This window comes from Apostichopus japonicus, chromosome 11 (genome assembly GCF_037975245.1).
Source record: "Apostichopus japonicus isolate 1M-3 chromosome 11, ASM3797524v1, whole genome shotgun sequence".
NCBI classification, from domain to species: domain Eukaryota; kingdom Metazoa; phylum Echinodermata; class Holothuroidea; order Aspidochirotida; family Stichopodidae; genus Apostichopus; species Apostichopus japonicus.
The window spans coordinates 14521909-14540980 of record NC_092571.1 but is presented as its reverse complement, the minus strand read 5'-3'; the positions used below and the strand labels follow the sequence as shown (position 1 = coordinate 14540980).

The 19072-nt window shown below is 40.3% G+C and overlaps 1 protein-coding gene across 1 annotated transcript; it reads left to right on the top strand.

The window, feature by feature from the left end:
• The first annotated feature begins 338 nt into the window (after positions 1-338).
• Positions 339-18851, top strand: LOC139976354 (uncharacterized). Its single transcript, XM_071985047.1, has 4 exons — positions 339-534; positions 1986-2333; positions 6565-6649; positions 18425-18851. Exons 1-4 carry the CDS (start codon positions 339-341, stop codon positions 18597-18599), a joined length of 804 nt encoding a protein of 267 aa, XP_071841148.1. The 3' UTR covers positions 18600-18851.
• Positions 18852-19072: the final 221 nt, after the last annotated feature.

Below are 19072 nucleotides of genomic sequence, written 5' to 3'. Positions count from 1 at the left end.
GAAGGCAGAATCAGACAGTCAATCGATATTTATTTCAAGTAAAAGTAGAATATATCGAGGAAGATCTATCCTACTTCTACTGGCCTGAAGTTACTAAGGTTGATTTCTCTTTTTCTATCTTAAACCTGCAACGACGGGATGCTGGTACTTATCATCTGTCATTGACTGATGATAACTCTCCGTATACACTTTACTCTCACCACACCTATAATCTCTTTACAGTCTACCAGCCTCCTACACCTCTTGTTTGTCAAGGCCCCTCCTCGTCCCCATCTGTCTCCTACCACGTATCTATATCGTGTTCAATAACAAATGGGTTTCCACCGATAAATCTGGAAATGATTAAGCCCTATGGCTGTGATTTTCAAAAACATTACACGGATGAAAACGGTATTCAAGAGCTTTCTGTTGACATAACGTCTTGTGATGAGAACTCAACTGTTGGATGCATCGCTACCCAGGAAACGATGGCGTTCCTTTCCACACCGCAGTATTCGGACAGATGTGAATTTAACATCTCTAAAAGTAATCCAGGTAAGTCTTTTGTCATTTATTACTAACCGTGTACGCAAATGCTTTGAAAGAAAAAACTTGTCTATTCATCATTCTTAAAGTCATCGCCTAACAAACAATACCCCACCCCCTTCGAAAATGTTTCAGACGAGCAATTTCCGAATACTAAATCGCACCAAAGAAAGCAATGTACTTTTGTAACTGCTAGTATCCTGTTATCGTTAAAGTACACAATTTAATCCAATATGAGTTTTAGCTCTTTCAAAGTGTTTCCTTGCCTCCTGATGTACCTGTCTTTGCCTGGTTCATATTTGTGAACTTTCAACGCTATCGTACAAACACACATGTACTTTAGTACAGTGATGCAGGGAAGTCTTGCTGTGTTGATAAATAGTCTTCATAATGTTATTTAAAAAAAAACGTTGCACTGCATGCAGTGGCGAATATAACTACATTAGAACATGTGCTAGTTATATTACATGGAAGACGGCACCATTGCATGATTCACAATGAAAAGTTAGCAAGAATTGATATAACGAGGGCACTACCTATAGTCTTTAAAGAATGGTGTAGTGGCTTAGTTGAAGCAACATGTTCTTGCAAGGAAATTGGACTGTTGTTATTTCAGTGGGTTTTGGTATGTATCGAATCTGTGAAGATATAGGGTGAACATGGTAAATTATCGACAAGAAAAAGTCCTAAATGGCATAGCTACTTTAAAGTGGCGCGCGGGTCCTCGAGAACTACATCATATAAATCAAATGATGAATCGCCGTGATTAATTCACAATGTTGAATATACTAATACGCACTCAGTCTGTGCGAAATTATTAAAGATAGCATCAGTGCTTTCTAATCTCGTTTTGTGGCATCTCAAAAACTCGATAAATATTACATTGATTTCATATGGAAACAGGAATTTTATATAGAGTTTATATGAGTGGTTCGAAAGGTTCTTCCGGGGGTATTACTATTAACACTTTTTGCTTAATGCTTAAGATGAAAGTGTATTCATCTAAGTCACGCATTTAGGTGTAGGTGTCTACAATGTAACGTAACATTGTGGAAGCATTCGTCAATTATTCATAGCTAATTAAGGTAGAATGCTCACGGAGTTATGTTAAGTCTGATATTGCATGTGAGAGCGTCGACAGTTTTCTTTACATTCAGTCCGTGTATTTTGTTATACGAATGCAACACTAAAATATTATGACTTAACGTAATATTGCTATATTTCGTTTCTAGCCCAACATATGTGTCGGTAATCTTTAAGTGGCAATGACCTTTCTTTTAAAATAAAGGTAAAATAGGAAATGTTCGCTGCAAAGTCAATAAATATTTACTTAACTTAATGTTCAATATATTGAGGAGGATTACTCGTGGTACTTTCCTTGAGTTCAACCTTCAGCTAGAGGATATTTGTACTTTTCATTCAATCATTGACTGATGATAACTCCGGTTTTCTCTTTACAGTCTACCAGCCTCCTACAGAGGCACTACAGTCTACCAGCCTCCCAGAGTCTACACCTCTTGTTTGTGAAGGCCCCTCTTCATCTCCATCTGCAGCATACCACGTCGTCCTATCTTGTTCAATAACAGACGGGTATCCACCGATAAATCTGGAAGTAATCAAACCCGATGGCTGTGATTATCAGAAACATTACACAGATAATAACGGAACTAAAGAGCTTTCAGTGTACGTTACTTCTTGTAATCAGAACTCAACCATTGGATGCATCGCTACCCAGGAACCGTTGGAGTCCAAAACTACATCACAGTACGATGACAGATGTGAATTTAGCATCTCTAGAACTGATCAAGGTAAGTCATTACTCATATTTGTATTTTATGAAGATTGTAAGAACGTTATTTGAACGGGAAAGATATATCTTAAAGAAAAACGCCTGACCTACAGAAACATTGCTGGCAGACAATATCTCATTCAAGACACAACCTTTCTTATTCACATTGTTGTACATATTATTTGCAATCTTACAACCCAAACGTACAGAAACACGTATAATGTATTGATATTAAATTGACTGGGAAAATTTAGGGGGAGCAAAACCATTATTTGTTTAGCATGGTGTCATTGCGTACGCTAAAATTGTAATGAAAGAAGGCATCCCGGAATTCATAGTTGGTTTTAAAATATGAGCCTATACTCTTGATAACCTTTTAGAATACATAAGCTTGATGGTAATTCTCATGACGTAATGTGTAATAAGTGGTGACCTAACAGATGGTTCCACGTTCCTGTGAGGGGAGAAGACGTAATGCTCTCGTGGGGTTTGTTCTGAGATGGACGAGGGAAGATGCGAATAAGTTTCACCACAGCTTTAAAGGGATCTACTACTCCCAAAATAATTAGCAAATAGGTAAAGAAATAATATGGAAACATCATAAACTAAACTTTAGCAGTCCATTATTGGATGTGTATTTGTGCAATTGGATCGAAGATATGTAACGTTTTATCTTAACATTGGGTAAATTTGGTGCTTTTGTCACAAATATTGACTTAAAGTAAGCTGTATATTAAAACATTTTTTTTTAATGTCAGTGTTTGTGTAGGATGTTTGTGTAGGATCCAAAAACCTTGAAACCAAATCCATGGCACTGTCATCTCAAGCACTAACATTGCAGCACATCTAACAGTTTCGCTGCGTGCTGGTCGTCCTTTTGTGTTTTTTAAATGTTGTATTTTAGTTTTTGGCTCGCTTGACTTGTGGTGTTTTTGTTAGAATGGGATGACTGGGTAGTACCGTTTGGCCGTGACGCTTTTGATCCCGCAGGGCGGGTCATGTAAAAACCTTTGACATCATCCGCGTATTGAAACGCATTTGACACTCTTACCACCCGGCAAAACAAAAGGAATGAAACACATATCTTCTTTAAACAAATGTGAGGTTTTCTTAGTAACTAAATATAAGTGGTTGGGATAAAGGGCATCCTTGACGGACCCACCTCCCTGCACAAGTGGAATAAGAACAGTGCCTGTTGATAATATGAGAACTTAGACTTGTGGTGTATAAAATAGAAATTCAAGTATGATAATTTGGAGGAAGTACTCGAGTACTTTTTACGTGACCCGCCCTGTGGGAATCTAAACGTCACGGCCACACGGCAGTACCAAACCAGCCCAATCTGAAAAAGAAACCTTAAGTCAAGCGAGCCCCCCTCCCCTAAAAAAGGAAGTACGCCCTCCGACCAGCAGAGGCTGAAGTACTCGGATTTCGAAGGCGCTGGCAAAGACGGTCTTAATATTCGATCCGATGATCAACCAAACGATCTGTAAAATTCCCCAGGTTGCCCATCCAATCCGGGAGGTTTGCCATTCTTCATTTTTGACAACGCCATCCAAGTTCGGTGAAGGAAAGTAAGCACCCAATTGACCATTGACATTGTCTCGTGAAAAGAGGTTATTTTAAAATCTTTGTATACGGAGATAATGCTTACCGGATCACAAAATGTATTCCTATTTGTATTACGGACAGCTGAACACGTTTGTCAAGAGATAATGTTTAAGAAAAAGTCACCCGGGAAAGAACCTGGGCACGATAACCAAACTAACGAGCAACTAATCTGCTTTCAACCCCAGTCCCCTTGCTTTGGGACTGTGTGATCGTCCTCGTGTGGGCATCACCATTCCCCTCGAAAGGGAACAGATACTACACATGATCTTAGCCAAAAGGATGTTCGGTAAAAACTAAATGATGGTTGATCCTCCGCTTCCACGCATTTTTTATGTGAGCTCCATGGCATTTAGCATTAATGTATTTTTTAGCCGCATCAGTGGAGGGAGCCCCACGTTTGACACTCACGCAGAGGTTTGAAAAATCCTCTCTTCGACGACGAGCTTTGGCTACACAGAACTCTACAGCATATCGAATGATGCGCAACTTGACATCCTCCCACCAGCCTGTTAAATACATAAAGGCCTGCTTCAAGGTACAACGTCCCATGTACCTGTATTCTAATCCATTGAGAAACTGTCTTTCCCCTAAGATATGACAATTAACTTTTCAGAATCCACTTTCCACAGGGAAGATGAAAGAATAGACTTAGCTACCACAGCACCATTATCGGAATACGGGCAAATTATAACATCGCAATTAGACACCGTGTAAGCATCAGAGCCATTTGGTCTTACCCAAGATAATTTATGACCTCTATGGTTAAGACACCTCAAAACACCTTCCAAAGCCTATCAACTCTTTGGCCTCCCAATTAAAATCTCCGACCACGACACAAGTTGCACTGCCAGGTAAAAGGATGGCAAGTCTCAAAAGTCCTCCCCTGGATAAGATTGATTAGGCGGGTAAACGGTACATAAGGTAACGTTTCCCTGTAGGTATTTTAATAGTACGCATACCAAGCGACATTCGTGATCGGTCTTAATCCTGATGGCAGGGCCAGACAGACGTGGAGAAATCAGGACGACCGCACCACAGAATGAGACCGTACCAAAGGAAGCATGAAGGACACCACCCCAACTATAGGTACATAATCGGCATTCTCTTCAGTTATGCGAATTTTCTGAAGGCAAACGTAGTCGACATCAATACACTTACAATATTGAAACATGTAACACCCTCACATTTGACTATGACGATGACTCCAACCGTTTCACGTGGGTTCGTTCCCTTATTTCATGCCGACCTTCAGGCTAGCCTCCCAACCTCATCAAACCAATCCATTTCATTTGGAGATCCGCAATTGTCGGGAGGGATAAGTGACAACAGGAATTTCCACAAGGGATGTGGAAGGGCGAGTAGCAGCATGGGACCCACCGGCACCAAACACGCAGGGGTCACCTGGTCCTCCACCTTTGTAAATTGAAGCAGAACAGGTCCCGTTGCCTGCTGCACCTCGCGCTTTCGCCATGCTTTTATATGACAAGGGGCAGGCTCGAAAAACATGACCCTCCTTTCCACACAGCAAGCAAACTACCTTGCTTGGGCAAATAGCACTGTCAACCGCCCATTTTTATTGGTGAAGTCATCTGCCTCATGACCAGTCCCACTCTGCTCTAATCAGCATAACCATAAAAAAAAATGTAATTTTTCGCGGAATATTGCTCTTAGTTTACAAGAGTTGCTGGAGAGAGTCGATAGATCACACATTGAACGACGTACTTAAGGACAAACGGAATATCAAGTGCGACGTTTCCATTTTGTGGGTCGGGCGGAGAAGGGGTGGGGGCTGTGGGGCGATGGGTATCACAGCATAACATCTGATGTGAGGTGGTGTGAGGCTTACCATTTAATATTTGTGACTGCGTGTGGGAGTGAAGTTAAGTTTCTTTAGAAACGTGTGGAGTTTTATTTCAACGGATTATGAGATTAACAATTTATCAATTGATTATTCATTGGTTCATATTACGTTGTCGGCGTCCATAATGAATGAGCCAGGGGTCGGCTTTTCTATTTGGTGGGTGAGGGAGGAGAGGGCGATGTGTACCACATGGTAGCATCTGATGTGATGTAGTGTGAGGTTCACCATTTAATACTTGAGACTGTGTGTGGGAGTAAAGTAAAGTTTCTTTAGAAACGTGTGGAGTTTTATTTCAACGGAATATGAGAGTAAAAATTTATCAATTGATTATTCAATGGTTCATATTACGTTGTCGGCGTCCATGACGAATGAGCCAGGGGTCGGAAAATGGAGCATTTTTGTCTGCAGATATACAATTTGTAAGAAGCATACCCCTATAATAATCAATATCATTATGTGAGCCCTTTTCCATGTAAATAGGTTAGCGGAGTTTACATAACATTTAAGTAAACTGGATGACACATATCTACTAACTGCAAAATGATAAAAAAATCAGTTTGACGAAACCTTGAATTGAGACTGCATTGAGAGCTAAGCAAAGCAATCTAGTGTATCACATTTTATTAAGTTAGTAAATATACTTCACAAACAAGTATTATTTATGAAACAATTTTTTTCATGTCGAAGAACATTCACCCCTTTGCCGTGAATTTAATCCACTTACGTAATATGGTTGCTGATATTAACATATTTACATATCTTAATGTCATCTCTACAGACACGAACAACATAATGAAGTTGGTGATGATCGTAATTGCTGTAGTACTCGTCCTGTCTGTGATAATCATCGTATATTTCTACAGGTAAGCAAAGTAATACGTTATAGAATGAAACTACACACAAATTCATTCATAGTAGGCCTTGTGTCTACGTATCGTTTTTAACCTTTAAAATAGGAATAAGTGATAAATTGCTATGTTATGTATTTTGGCGTTGATTATCCAGAATAAATATGAAATGTATAGACAGAGTTTCCCACTGGAACCAAATGTGTTTGAAAACTTAGACACCTATGCAGAGAAAGAAAGTATCGTACTTTTCCATGAACGAAATATATAAAAACATACTTCTTACAATTCCTAATTTGAGTCATTTTCGCTAAATTTAACCTTTCGGTTGATAGGCCATCAACTATTTCATTACATTCTATTAAATATAGTATTACTATCTTTTAAATATATCTTATAAATAAAATGCGATAAAATAAATATCTGTTTAAAGCAGTTGTTTGAATTGAATATAATTAACACATCAATAACTGAACGATGACATCAAATGTTAATATCTTTAAACAATATGGTAGGATTGGTAAAATTTAATTTCAATTTTAAAATCAAAAATTTTGACCTGGTCTCAAAGTTGGGAAACTACTTCACCCAAAAGTTGTTACGTATGTATCCAATAAAAGTAGTTAATTGTCGTATTTTTTCTTTTTCTTGGGCAATCCGTTACTCAGTTTGGGGGAGTGGTGGGAGATGTGGGGGGGGGGGGACTTCATTAGATTATCCGTCGTTCTTCCATAAATGTTCGTTTTTTCAATCCCAAAATTTCAACTAGAAAGCAATATACTGACAGCGCGGAATTATAGTTTTCTATTTTATTCCTCGAAATTGTCGTGTAAATGCGTTATTTTTCCAAGAATAATGATTGTAATTTTCTATTGTCAAGATGGAACAACTGTCGGATCTAAATATTGTTATTCGATTGTCTTTCCGTTGCACAGCTTGGTCTTTCTATATATTTCCTTTTCGTATAAATATTATATAGTATTATATAAAATAGAGTTGAACTCCACCGGTATATCCCAGACCAGAACATATTAGACCAGCAGCCCAGTGCACTTTGATCAAACGAACGAGGTACCAATATCTGAGTATTGGAACATTTGTGGAAAAACCCAGTATATCCAAAAGTGGATGTCTGCCGTGGTCGCTCTGCTGCATGTGGCCCCTGGGGCCGGTTAAAGGGGGCCCAAAAATGCATCTGATCAAACGAACGAGGTACCACTTGAAACCAATGTCAACTTAATGCATGAATGCCACATAGTACTGAATGGCCCATGCCAGACAAATTTTCTGCTGCAAAGGGCCCGCCAGACGCCCCAAAAGGGCCCCTAAAAAAATGCATCTGATCAAACGAACGAGGTACCACTTGAAACCAATGTCAACTTAATGCATGAATGCCACAAATTACTGAATGGCCTATGCCAGACAAATTTTCTGCTACTAAGGGCCCGCCAGACGCCCCCAAATATGGCCCAAATGCCCGTTAGCGTAGCATTGACCCAGATTAAATATGCAAGGTACCACTCAAAACCGGTTTGGAATGTTCGGGTTGATCTTACAGACTATGGAAATCATCATGCCAGACAAATTTTCTGCTACAAACGGGCTAACAGACACACTAAAAAAGGGCCCCCAAATGGGCCATGATCAATCATAGTTGGTACCACACAAAACCAATATTAAATGCAAAGGTACTTTCCACAGAGTAAAGAACTTCCAATGCAAGACAAATTTTCTTCTGCATAGGTCCCACCAGATAGAAAGTATAGGTGGCCCAATGCGGCCCTATATGGGCCTAATGAATTGTATATCGATGCAGACTATATGTGCCTTGTGACATGACATTTGTAGCATTCCACAGAGTAAAGAAATGCCAATACAATACAAATTTTCTTCTGCAAAGTGCCCACCACATGTAAAAAAAAATATGCAGTTTAAATAGTTAAGATACCACAAGAAACCAATCTATAACAATCAAGAACATCCTGAATTATTCAAATTCCTTCCCGCTACATAGGCCAATGGAATAATGAGATTAGTATACTAGTAGGTGTATCAATTACTGAACATTTCATTGAGCAAAACAAAAATGACGCGAACTCAGTCTTTGAGGGAGATCCTGACAGTTATAATGCATTCTCAAATCCATTCTTTTTCCTTTTATCCATTCTTTTTCCTTTTATCCAGTCAGTACTTTGTAACGTGAGCAGTGTTTAACTTTGCAGTTACTTTGTTTCGCTGGAAACACTGGAGCAGATTAAAATCAGTTTATGTATTGTAAATAAGAAACCCAAAATTATTTTGTATCTTAAAACACTGTGTTTACGTTAGCATTGTAAATCTACAAAGTTTAAAATCTTGAGAAAGAACGCTTAAGTGTCATCTTAAGACATACATGTAGTCGAACAAAAGAGATTGTTTTGTTTCTTAAGCTCAGACAAAGAAGCAATTATCAAACAATGGTGAAAATGCTTTATAACGTGTACTTAACGATAAAGGTTTGGGTTGAAACTGTCCAATATGCTTTTTAAAAGATACATAATTGAAGCATAGAAATGTATATGTACCTTTATGCTAGGTACACTCTTTAAAGGACTTAAAATGCTAAGATTGAACAAACAAATACTGATATCACCACGTATGACTCCATTCCTTGATAAAAAATATAAAATGAGTAATTGGCCTATATTACTCCATCTTGGTCGTTTAGAACTTCCATCATTACACTAATTCAATTCGAATAGCTTGTAACAAGTCCAACAAATAGATGTGGCATCCATTTTTCAGAAATATGAATACTAGATGAGGGTTTTTTGTTTTCATCTATGAAGGAATCTTTTACCTTTCAAGAGAGTCATCTTGCTAGTTTAAAATGTACTAAAATCATAATTGGCAAAGATAGTAACAAAAGATCACTATGTGATTACTCTGAACATGACACATGTTAGGTTCGAAGTATAAGAACTGAGAATTCATGTCTCTTGACAGTGATTAAACACTGGAGTGTGTGCATTGTAAAAAGACACTGCATTTGCCATTCAGACAGATCTCAAAAGAATCATTAGTAAGTTTATGAAAATTAAGTATTCCCAAGAACTTGATTCTAAAAAGACAATGGAAGCTCAAATCTATGTTTCATTGTCGGAGTCATCACTCCAAGATGGTTCAGTACTTGAATCATCGGCATCAAACTCTGAAGCCACGTCTGGTCGGCTACTTTGAAAATCTTCGCTCAGTTCCCCCTCTTGGAATAGATGATCTGGGAAAGGCGGTTCCCTCAAACCAGTCAGGGCTGTAGCACCCATTCTTGCTCTTCCAACCGTAGTTCTGTGGATCCAAGCCAGGCAAGACTCTTCCTCAGAGTGTTAGAATTATAAAGTGGGGAAATGTAATTTTTGCCCCGGCCAGCAAATCCCAAAGTATTTAGAGGCTTAGGTGAAAGTGTTATCTTTATTTTGCTTAGAGCAGCGAATAGCTAAATAAGATAAAACACTGGTCTTGTGTACAGTAACTCCAATTTATGCTGGACACAATATAATCATGAGCTTGAAATGTCATGTTACAAGGCACATATATCCAATTCTTTAGACCCATATATAGGGCCACATTGGGCCACGTATTCTTTCTATCTGGTGGGACCTATGCAGAAGAACATTTGTCTTGCATTTGCAGTTCTTTACTCTGTGGAAAGTACCTTTGCATTTAATATTGTTTTTGTGTGGTTCCACCGGTTTTGAGTGGTACCTTGCATATTTAATCTGGGTCAATGCTACGATAATGGGCATTTTGGGCGATATTTGGGGGTGTCTGGCGGGCCCTTAGCAGTAGAAAATTTGTCTGGCATAGGCCATTCAGTACTTTGTGGCATTCATGCATTAAGTTGACATTGGTTTCAAGTGGTACCTCGTTCGTTTGATCAAATGCATTTTTTTAGGGGCCATTTTGGGGCGTCTGGCGGGACCTTTGTAGCAGAAAATTTGTCTGGCATGATGATTTCCATAGTCTGTAAGATCAACCCGAACATTCCAAACCGATTTTGAGTGGTACCTTGCATATTTAATCTGGGTCAATGCTACGCTAACGGGCATTTGGGCCATATTTGGGGGCGTCTGGCGGGCCCTTAGCAGCAGAAAATTTGTCTGGCATAAGCCATTCAGTAATTTGTGGCATTCATGCATTAAGTTGACATTGGTTTCAAGTGGTACCTCGTTCGTTTGATCAGATGCAGTTTTTTAGGGGCCCTTCTTGGGCGTCTGGCGGGCCCTTTGCAGCAGAAAATTTGTCTGGCATGGGCCATTCAGTACTATGTGGCATTCATGCATTAAGTTGACATTGGTTTCAAGTGGTACCTCGTTCGTTTGATCAGATGCATTTTTGGGCCCCCTTTAACTGGCCCCAGGGGCCACATGCAGCAGAGCGACCACGGCAGACATCCACTTTTGGATATACTGGGTTTTTCCACAAATGTTCCAATACTCAGATATTGGTACCTCGTTCGTTTGATCAAAGTGCACTGGGCTGTCGGTCTATATCTGCCCACCTTCTGTCTACAATAGGATGCTCTTTCCGCTATGGATCATAGATTCAAGTAGATACTTACACTGAGATTATCAATCGAACATTTGCAATCCTACAATCCGACGATGTTTTATGCGATTTGGAGGGGAGATTATATACCAAACTTCCATGCTAGAGACATTTTCCGCAAATTGATTTGACTTGTTGTCAATGGCTTTACTTTATATCAACAATATGTTGTTTGGTTGTATATGTCACTCCGCCGTTTCAAATATTTCCTTTTCATAAAAAATATTTTATAGAACTTGCAATGGATTAGTGTTGAAACTCATGGGAATGACTACTTCCGGATACAAATCTGACCTTAGTGTTGCGTACAATCGGAGACACGGAAGGAGACCATTTATTGTATTTGGTATTTTCATTCATAACCTTTAACTGGAACGCGACATTGCAAAGTAAGTCGTCTGCAGGAACGGCTGTAACTAAGTAATTTCTTGCAAATGTAGTGACCTTATTCGATTGTAGGAAATTGCTATGCTTCTATGATGTTTCTTCTTCACAAAAGTCAGACAAGAATTGAACCGGAGACATGTATATGTCCTTACATACATATACAATATGTCGTCTAGGGCGCGCTTGAAGCTTACGGAATCGTCGTCTTCGTAGTTTTGCCCCACTGCCCTCTCATGGCCCATACACTTTCAGTTGCCACTTTGAACGTGAATGGCATGAGGGATCATCGCAAGCGCAGTCGCATTTTCCAATATTGTAAATCAATGGAGGTCGACTGCGTTTGCCTGCAAGAAACACATATTTTGGAAGAAGATGTCCCTCTATGGGCTTATGAGTGGGGTGGTGAGCTGCATGCTTCGTTTGGTTCGTCTTCATCCTGTGGCACTGTCATCCTTTTGTCAGCTCGTCAGGCGGGTTGTGCCACTAGGGTGGAGACGGATCACGAGGGCCGATTGGTTTGCATTCTATTCAAGTATCCACAGGGTAACATCGCCATTTGCAATGTGTATGCTCCCAATCGGCCTTCTGCTAGACGAGATTTTTCCTGACTTCCTTTGTTCCTGGTAGTGCGCCGTGTGTCATGGTCGGAGACTTTAACTGTGTCCCAGACTCGGGTCTTGACAGACTCGGAACTTCTGTGTCTGCAAGTCCCGATGCTGGGATCACTGAATTGGACAGATTCACTTCGGCACACCTTTTAGCCGATGTCTGGAGGCATATGCACCCGTGTAGTACGGTATATACGTGGGTGAGGCCTAACGTTGAAGATGCCTCCAGGATAGATCGAGTGTATGCGCCCGTAAGTTTTAAATTTTCGGGTTGCGAGACGCTCAGCTGTCCGCTCTCTAACCATGACACTGTAGTAGCACGTTTTGTTTTGCCTTCCATTTTCCCGATCGGGCGGGGCCTATGGAAGCTTAACTGTCAGATTCTTGACGAGGCAGAGTTCCGCCAAGGTTTCGAGACCAGGTACAAAGGATGGCAAACATTGAAGCCGGCCTTTGCTTCTACATCTCAGTGGTGGGATGATGTCAAGTTGCGCATCAAACGCTACGCAATTCAGTATTGCGTGACCCGCGCACGGCGTCGAAGAGAAAAATTCTCGAAGCTGTGCGCGGAGGTGAAGTTTGGCGACCCTTCGGCAGTCATCGCTTTGCAGACTTATCTCGATGAAAAGTATCACGGTGCCCGCGTCAGGACCCGTGTCGAAGCGGTGGAAGCCGAGGAGCGCCCTTCACTGAGGTTTTACCAGTCCGTTAGCTCATCGGCGGGTGAGAGACGCGTCCCGTCTGTGCGCGCTACCGATGGGACCGTGGTCAGTGACCCTCACGGCATTGCCCGCGTATATAAAGAGATTATTCGAGTTTGTTTACGCGTGGCAATGTCGACTTGTCGGCACAGGCTGATTTATTGAGGGGAATCTCAAAAACCGTTCCCCACGATGTCAATGATATTTTAGGGGGCGGAATAACCACTGTTGAGCTTTGGAGGCGCTTTCGAAGATGAAGAATGGCAAGTCCCCGGGGTTCGGACGGGCTTCCAAGGGAGTTCTACCGAACCTTCTGGGCAATAATAGGACCCGACATCAGAGCCGTCTTCGAGGACGCCTTCCAAAACGGACTGTTAAACCAAAGTCAACGTCTGGGCATGATTACTTTGCTGCCAAAGTCTGGGGACCCCTTGGATCCCCAAAACAAGCGTCCGATCACCTTGTTCAATGTGGACTACAAGTTGCTGGCTAAGGCTTTGTGCAACCGCCTTGCACTGGCTATGCCGCATCTTGTTGGTGATCTCCAGACTTGTGCAGTGAAGGGTCATTGCATCCAGCAGAACTTGTGGTTGATGCGCGACTTGACCGACTTTGTTATTGAGCGTGATCTGCCATGTGCATTGGTGTCTCTGGACCAGCAGAAGGTTTTTGACATGGTGGATCGCGGTTTTTTAATGAATGTATTGGAGACGTTTCGGTTGCACCCGGTTTTTCGTAAATGGATTTCTGTTTTGTATCAAGAAAGTTTCAGTTCTGTTATTGTAAATGGGTTTTGTTCGGAGGTTTTTAACGTAGAGAGGGGGGTGCGCCAGGGGTGCCCTCTGTCTCCATTACTTTATGTTTTGTTTAGCGAGTCCCTCTCTCGTCTTTTGGAAAGGGATTCCAAACTTGTTCCATTCGTTGTGCCAGGGGGTGCCAAAGTGAAATGCGTTCAATATGCAGATGACGTAATGTGTGTTGTTTCGAGTCTGGGCTCCTTTCGTGCCCTCTCGCAGGATTTATTTATCTTTGAGAGAGCTACCGGGGCGAAGTTGAATCCGGAAAAGACAAAGGGCCTTCGCCTTGGTAGCTGGAGATACAGAGACTTAACATTCGGTGCGTCGTGGTCGGATCAGAATATCAACATTAATGGTATATGGTTCGGCTACGATGCACCTTGTGACGTCACCTGGAACGAGAGGGCTGAGGTATTTGAGAGCAGGCTCGAAGCCTTTGGCACCCGCTGGCTTTCGATCCTAGGGAAAGTCACCGTAATTAATCGTTTTGTTTCGCCCATCTTGTGGTACCCGGGCGCGGTGTATCCAATTCCGCGTCGAGTCCTGGTGAGGTTGGAGAGAGCGATATTTTCATTCATTTGGTCGGGTGGTACAGAGCTTGTCAAAAGGGCGGTAATGTACCAAAAACTGGAGAAGGGTGGGTTGGGGGTGGTTCATCTGGGAAGTAAATTGACCTTTTTGTTATTTAAGCAGTTGTTTGTAGCGGTAACTGACCCAGGGTTGCCTTGTTCATATTTTGTACGTTTTTGGGGCGGTTTGCACCTGCGTCGATGGGTTCCGTCGCTTTTTAGCAACAGAGAACCGCATAGTAGTACTCCAAACAGGGTGGTGCGTGTCATCTGCTCCGCTCTGATTGAGTTGCCCCCTGTTGACCTGTCACAGCCGGCCCTCGTTCACAGTTCGTTGCGGGATAAGGCCTTGAATGCAATTTTTGTCCAGGGACGTCATTCTGCCGAAGTATGGCGTTCGGTGCATTCAAGGCTGAATGGTTGCAGGCTCCGTGATCTCGCATGGAGAGTTGCACACGGTGCCTTGGTGACCAACCTAAAAAGATATCATTGGGGATTCGGTGATGGACTGTGCCCTAGGACCGGCTGTGACAGCTTAGAGAGTACTGCTAATGTTATTTGGCATTGTTGCTTTGTAGTAGACTTATGGGAGTGGTTCCAGACCTGGACCGACCGTGTTACGGGAGACCGTTCATGGTCGGTGGGGCAGGGCTTTATTTTATATGGGGTAGACCCTCCAGTTTGTTCGGTAGCTGTGTTGCACCGCATCATTTTTGTTTGCTCTGTTGTAAAAAAACATGTTTGGCGGAATAGATGTAATATGGTTTTTAGGGGGAAATTTGCCAGTTGGCAGGGAGTCCTGGAGGCGGTTAAGTCTGACATTCGCCTTCAAATTGAAGGCGATTTTCGACGTTTATCTGGGGCTGCCTTTTTTGGACGCTGGTGTGCTGGGGAGGGGTTTTTCGTTTCGCTGCGTGCGGGTCGTCCATTTGTAGGTTTTTGAACGTTTGAGTGGGGAGGGGGGTGGGCGTTTTGTCTCTGCAGGTCGGCGGGCGTATGTTTATTTGGCTCGCTAGACCTGAGTTTCGTTTGTCAGAATGGGATGGTTCGGTAGTGCCGTTTGGCCGTGACGTTTTGTATCCCGCATGGCGGGTCACGTAAAAAGCACATATACAATGGGATACACTTTTCTACATGGATACTGGAAAAAATCTTTATTTTGTTCAAGTATATACTTACAAGGATATTACCAACTGTAATGTCATGATATTGTTTTTTTTTTCCAATCCAAAACCTTAAACAGGAACGCAGCACTGGAACAATAATTTGTGGGTGGCCATGAACGCCAATCGTATAAAGGAGTCAAAGATAGATCGAACTAGAATTTGCCTTTATGTAGATTTGCCATAAATATTATATAGTACTTAGATTATAGTTGAACATCACCGAGATATCACAGAGCGGCTATATATCTGTTCGTACTTTTGTGTACAAATGAAATGTTCCTTTCTATATGGAAGATAACTTCAATCGTTCTTTACTCCAAGTAGATATTCACACGGAGAATATCAGTCAAACGTTCATGATTTGTTATCAAGCCTAGTCATGTGGAAAATGAGACAAAATAATTCATTCTCTCTTACTAACGCAAAACATGAACACATTTGATGATTCATCGAACTGAAATCTATCAATATGGATGGTTTACCTTTCCTGTCTTCCTCTTCGTAATGCTCCTGCTAGCGAAACTTTCCGCATGCTGATTGTGTATCTGTGTATTATAGGATGCCTTTACAAATATTTCCGTTTCATAAAAGTATTGTATAGTACTTCGTTAAGTGTTCAAACTCATGGAGACAACTCACAGCGGAGACAAATCTGGCCGTAATATTGCATACAATCAGCTGTTTGTGGATATGTATCATAGATTCAAGCGTTATACATTCCAAGTAGAATAATCACCATCGTAAGTTCATGATTTGTTTTCAATCCTATTTAAACTAAGATTTCATAATGAACAGATTTTCCATTTTTCAGTATTAGTTTTTGTTTTGTTCCTGCTAACATTTCACAGATAAAAGTTTATATTTGTATTGCCAAAGAGGACCAACTATCAGATAAACAGCTTGTTCTTTGGTTGTCGGAGTTGAGCTTTTCTTTCAAAATCAATATAATATAGAACTTAGATTAAAGTTAAACGAATTTGGGTAGTTCAGTCCTAATCTTTTCACGGAACGGGCCATTGTAAACAAAATTTTGCGGCAACATCGTTAACGCACAGTTTAAAGACAGTTGAATATTTATGGAGACGAGATCTTGCGATGTAGTGATTTTTCATTTTCATATTATTCTTCGCAATGTTCCTGTTAGCGTCGTTTTTCAAAGAGAACTGATTGATATTTTTAGGTCAAGCTGTTCTTATTCGAAGTTTTATGCCTTCTCTGATATTTCTTCTTCATAAATATCATATAGATGTACTTATATTTAAGTAGAATGTTACCGAGCTGTAACACCGGAGACATATCTGTCCGTAAGTTTTTGTACGATGGGATTTCAGATATGGATTCAATCGTTATTTATATCAAGTAGATACTCACACGGAGGTTTTCCAGCCCTAAACATTGTACAGGAACGCGACATTGCAACATTAATCTGAGGTGCTTTTTACGTGACCCGCTATGCGGGATACAAAACGTCACGGCCAAACGGCACTACCGAACCATCCCATTCTGACATCTGAGGTAGTTAACCTACAGTGTAAAAGCAGTTTGAGATTTTTTAATCTGGTATAATTCGTCGAAATGTTCCTGATAATGTATTTTCCCGAGAGCACTGAATGGATTTGTTTTTCAAGATGAACCTATTGTCAGATGAAAAGATTGTTTTCGGTTGTGAGATATTTGGGATGTGGGATATTTTACTTTCATATAAATACTATTTAGTACTACGATTAGAGTTGAACGTCACTGAGCATGTACCTTAACGGTGACATATCTGCCCGTACCATTTTCTGATGGATCATGGATTCAATAGTTACTAATACCAAAGCATAGTAATGAAAACGGAAATTGTCCTTTGTACATATAGAATTTGGGTTTTTCAATCCTAAACTTTGAACTGGAAAGTGACATTGCAGACTATGTCTGCGGAAAGTTAACGAACCGCTTAAAAACAGTTGAATATATGTTGAACTGAATTTAGTGGCAATCCCCGTTAAGGAAAATTACTACAGTGCACATCATCTTTATTGTTGCCGGATGTATTGGGGTCCACGAGTATACAATCATATAATAATAATAAGCTGTTCGAGTACATATTACGTTGAGCAGCAGTCATCACTACGTCTCTCTCGAAGTATATCAAATGAGGGGCTTGGATGTGACTATAACCTTGTGAACGTTGGTAATAGGATGTCCAACATATTCACTGTAAAGTGGTATAAAGTGAATTATGTCTTGCTTTATAGCCTTTTTATATTTAAGGTTCCCGTAGACTGTTATACCAGATGAAACATTGACTAAAGGTAGATTTTACGTATCAAATTTTGTCAGTATCTTTCATCAGTAAAAAACATGCGTTAATAAAGCCTCTGAATATTGTTCACACACTGACTTTGATTGAAACTTGGGTGTATTGAAGACTTCTCTCTGATGTAAATTTTACAGGATTTTGTTAACGAACGACAGTGTCATGTACTCCACCCAGTCACTGACATATGAGTATGCTATTAACTTGAATATGAGAGATAGAGAGAAAAACATCGATCAATTATTAACAGAGGGGAAAGTTAAAAACTGCTTAGTGTGAATAGTCTTTTTAAGTGAAAGTATAAAGTGATTCTGTGTCATGTTCGTTAAACGAAAACACCTATTCATGAGAGTTTATATATGCTGATTTGAACAATGTTTCTATTCTTACGCAACTGGCATTGTGTGGGTATTTTTATTCTTTTATAAAGTAATAATTGTAATATTGCAATTGTAATACAACGCTTAATCTTTCGGAGAAGTTTCTTAATTATACCTTATTAAAATGTTAATTGCTATGCTGTGAAAAAAACAAGGAAATGAATATTAAGGACCATAGTACAGACGGTCAAGTGAAGACTATGCATGTATAATTTATACATCAGGCGAACGGTTCAGATAGTCATACATATAGTTCATAAACTTTGCTTAAAAAATTGTGAATGCTTTTTTTTAAGGAAAAGTCGCCCAGGAAAGGACCTGGGCACGAAACCAAACTACCAAACAACTGATCCGCTCTCAGCCCCAGTCCCCTTGCATCGAGACTGTGACTGTGTGATCATCGTCGGGATGTTCATCACCATTCCCTCGAAAGGGAAAAGAACGGATACTACACATGATCTTAGCCAATGATGTAAACGATTTTGAGTTTTGTAAGCTTTGACAGAAATGAAAAGAAATTTGTCATACACGGTATTTGAATGAAAAAGGAGGAGTTTATTGTCTATCCATTCTTGAATTTCTTCCTATAGTAAGTTTTAATCAACCAAGTCCTAAAACTACGTTAGATACATAGCGATAATCGAATATATTCTGTACAACCCTCCCTATAAGGTCACATAAATTACAAGAGACAAAGTAAAACACAATAGTCATCTTAACTTATTAAGTATATCACATGACAAGATAATCACAGAAGGGAAAATGATAGCATTTAATATAAATATACCTTTAAAAACAGATCCAAATTGTAGAATACTTACACTTGACGATATCAAGTTTTTTTTTTATTGTGGCTGTATTTTCCTTTATTAGAGTTAAGGGTTTTAAATGTTTCCATGGTTCTGGAAATATCATTTTAAGTAATTGAGTAGGCTTTATAGATA

Bases quoted from the DNA above. Each gene is read 5' to 3' on its own strand.
- LOC139976354 (XM_071985047.1), top strand. From the start codon at position 339: ATGATTAAGCCCTATGGCTGTGATTTTCAAAAACATTACACGGATGAA. The intron at 535-1,985 runs GTAAGTCTTTTG...TTCTCTTTACAG, and splicing joins CATCTCTAAAAGTAATCCAG to TCTACCAGCCTCCTACAGAG. The intron at 6,650-18,424 runs GTAAGCAAAGTA...CTTTTTTTTAAG, and splicing joins ATCATCGTATATTTCTACAG to GAAAAGTCGCCCAGGAAAGG.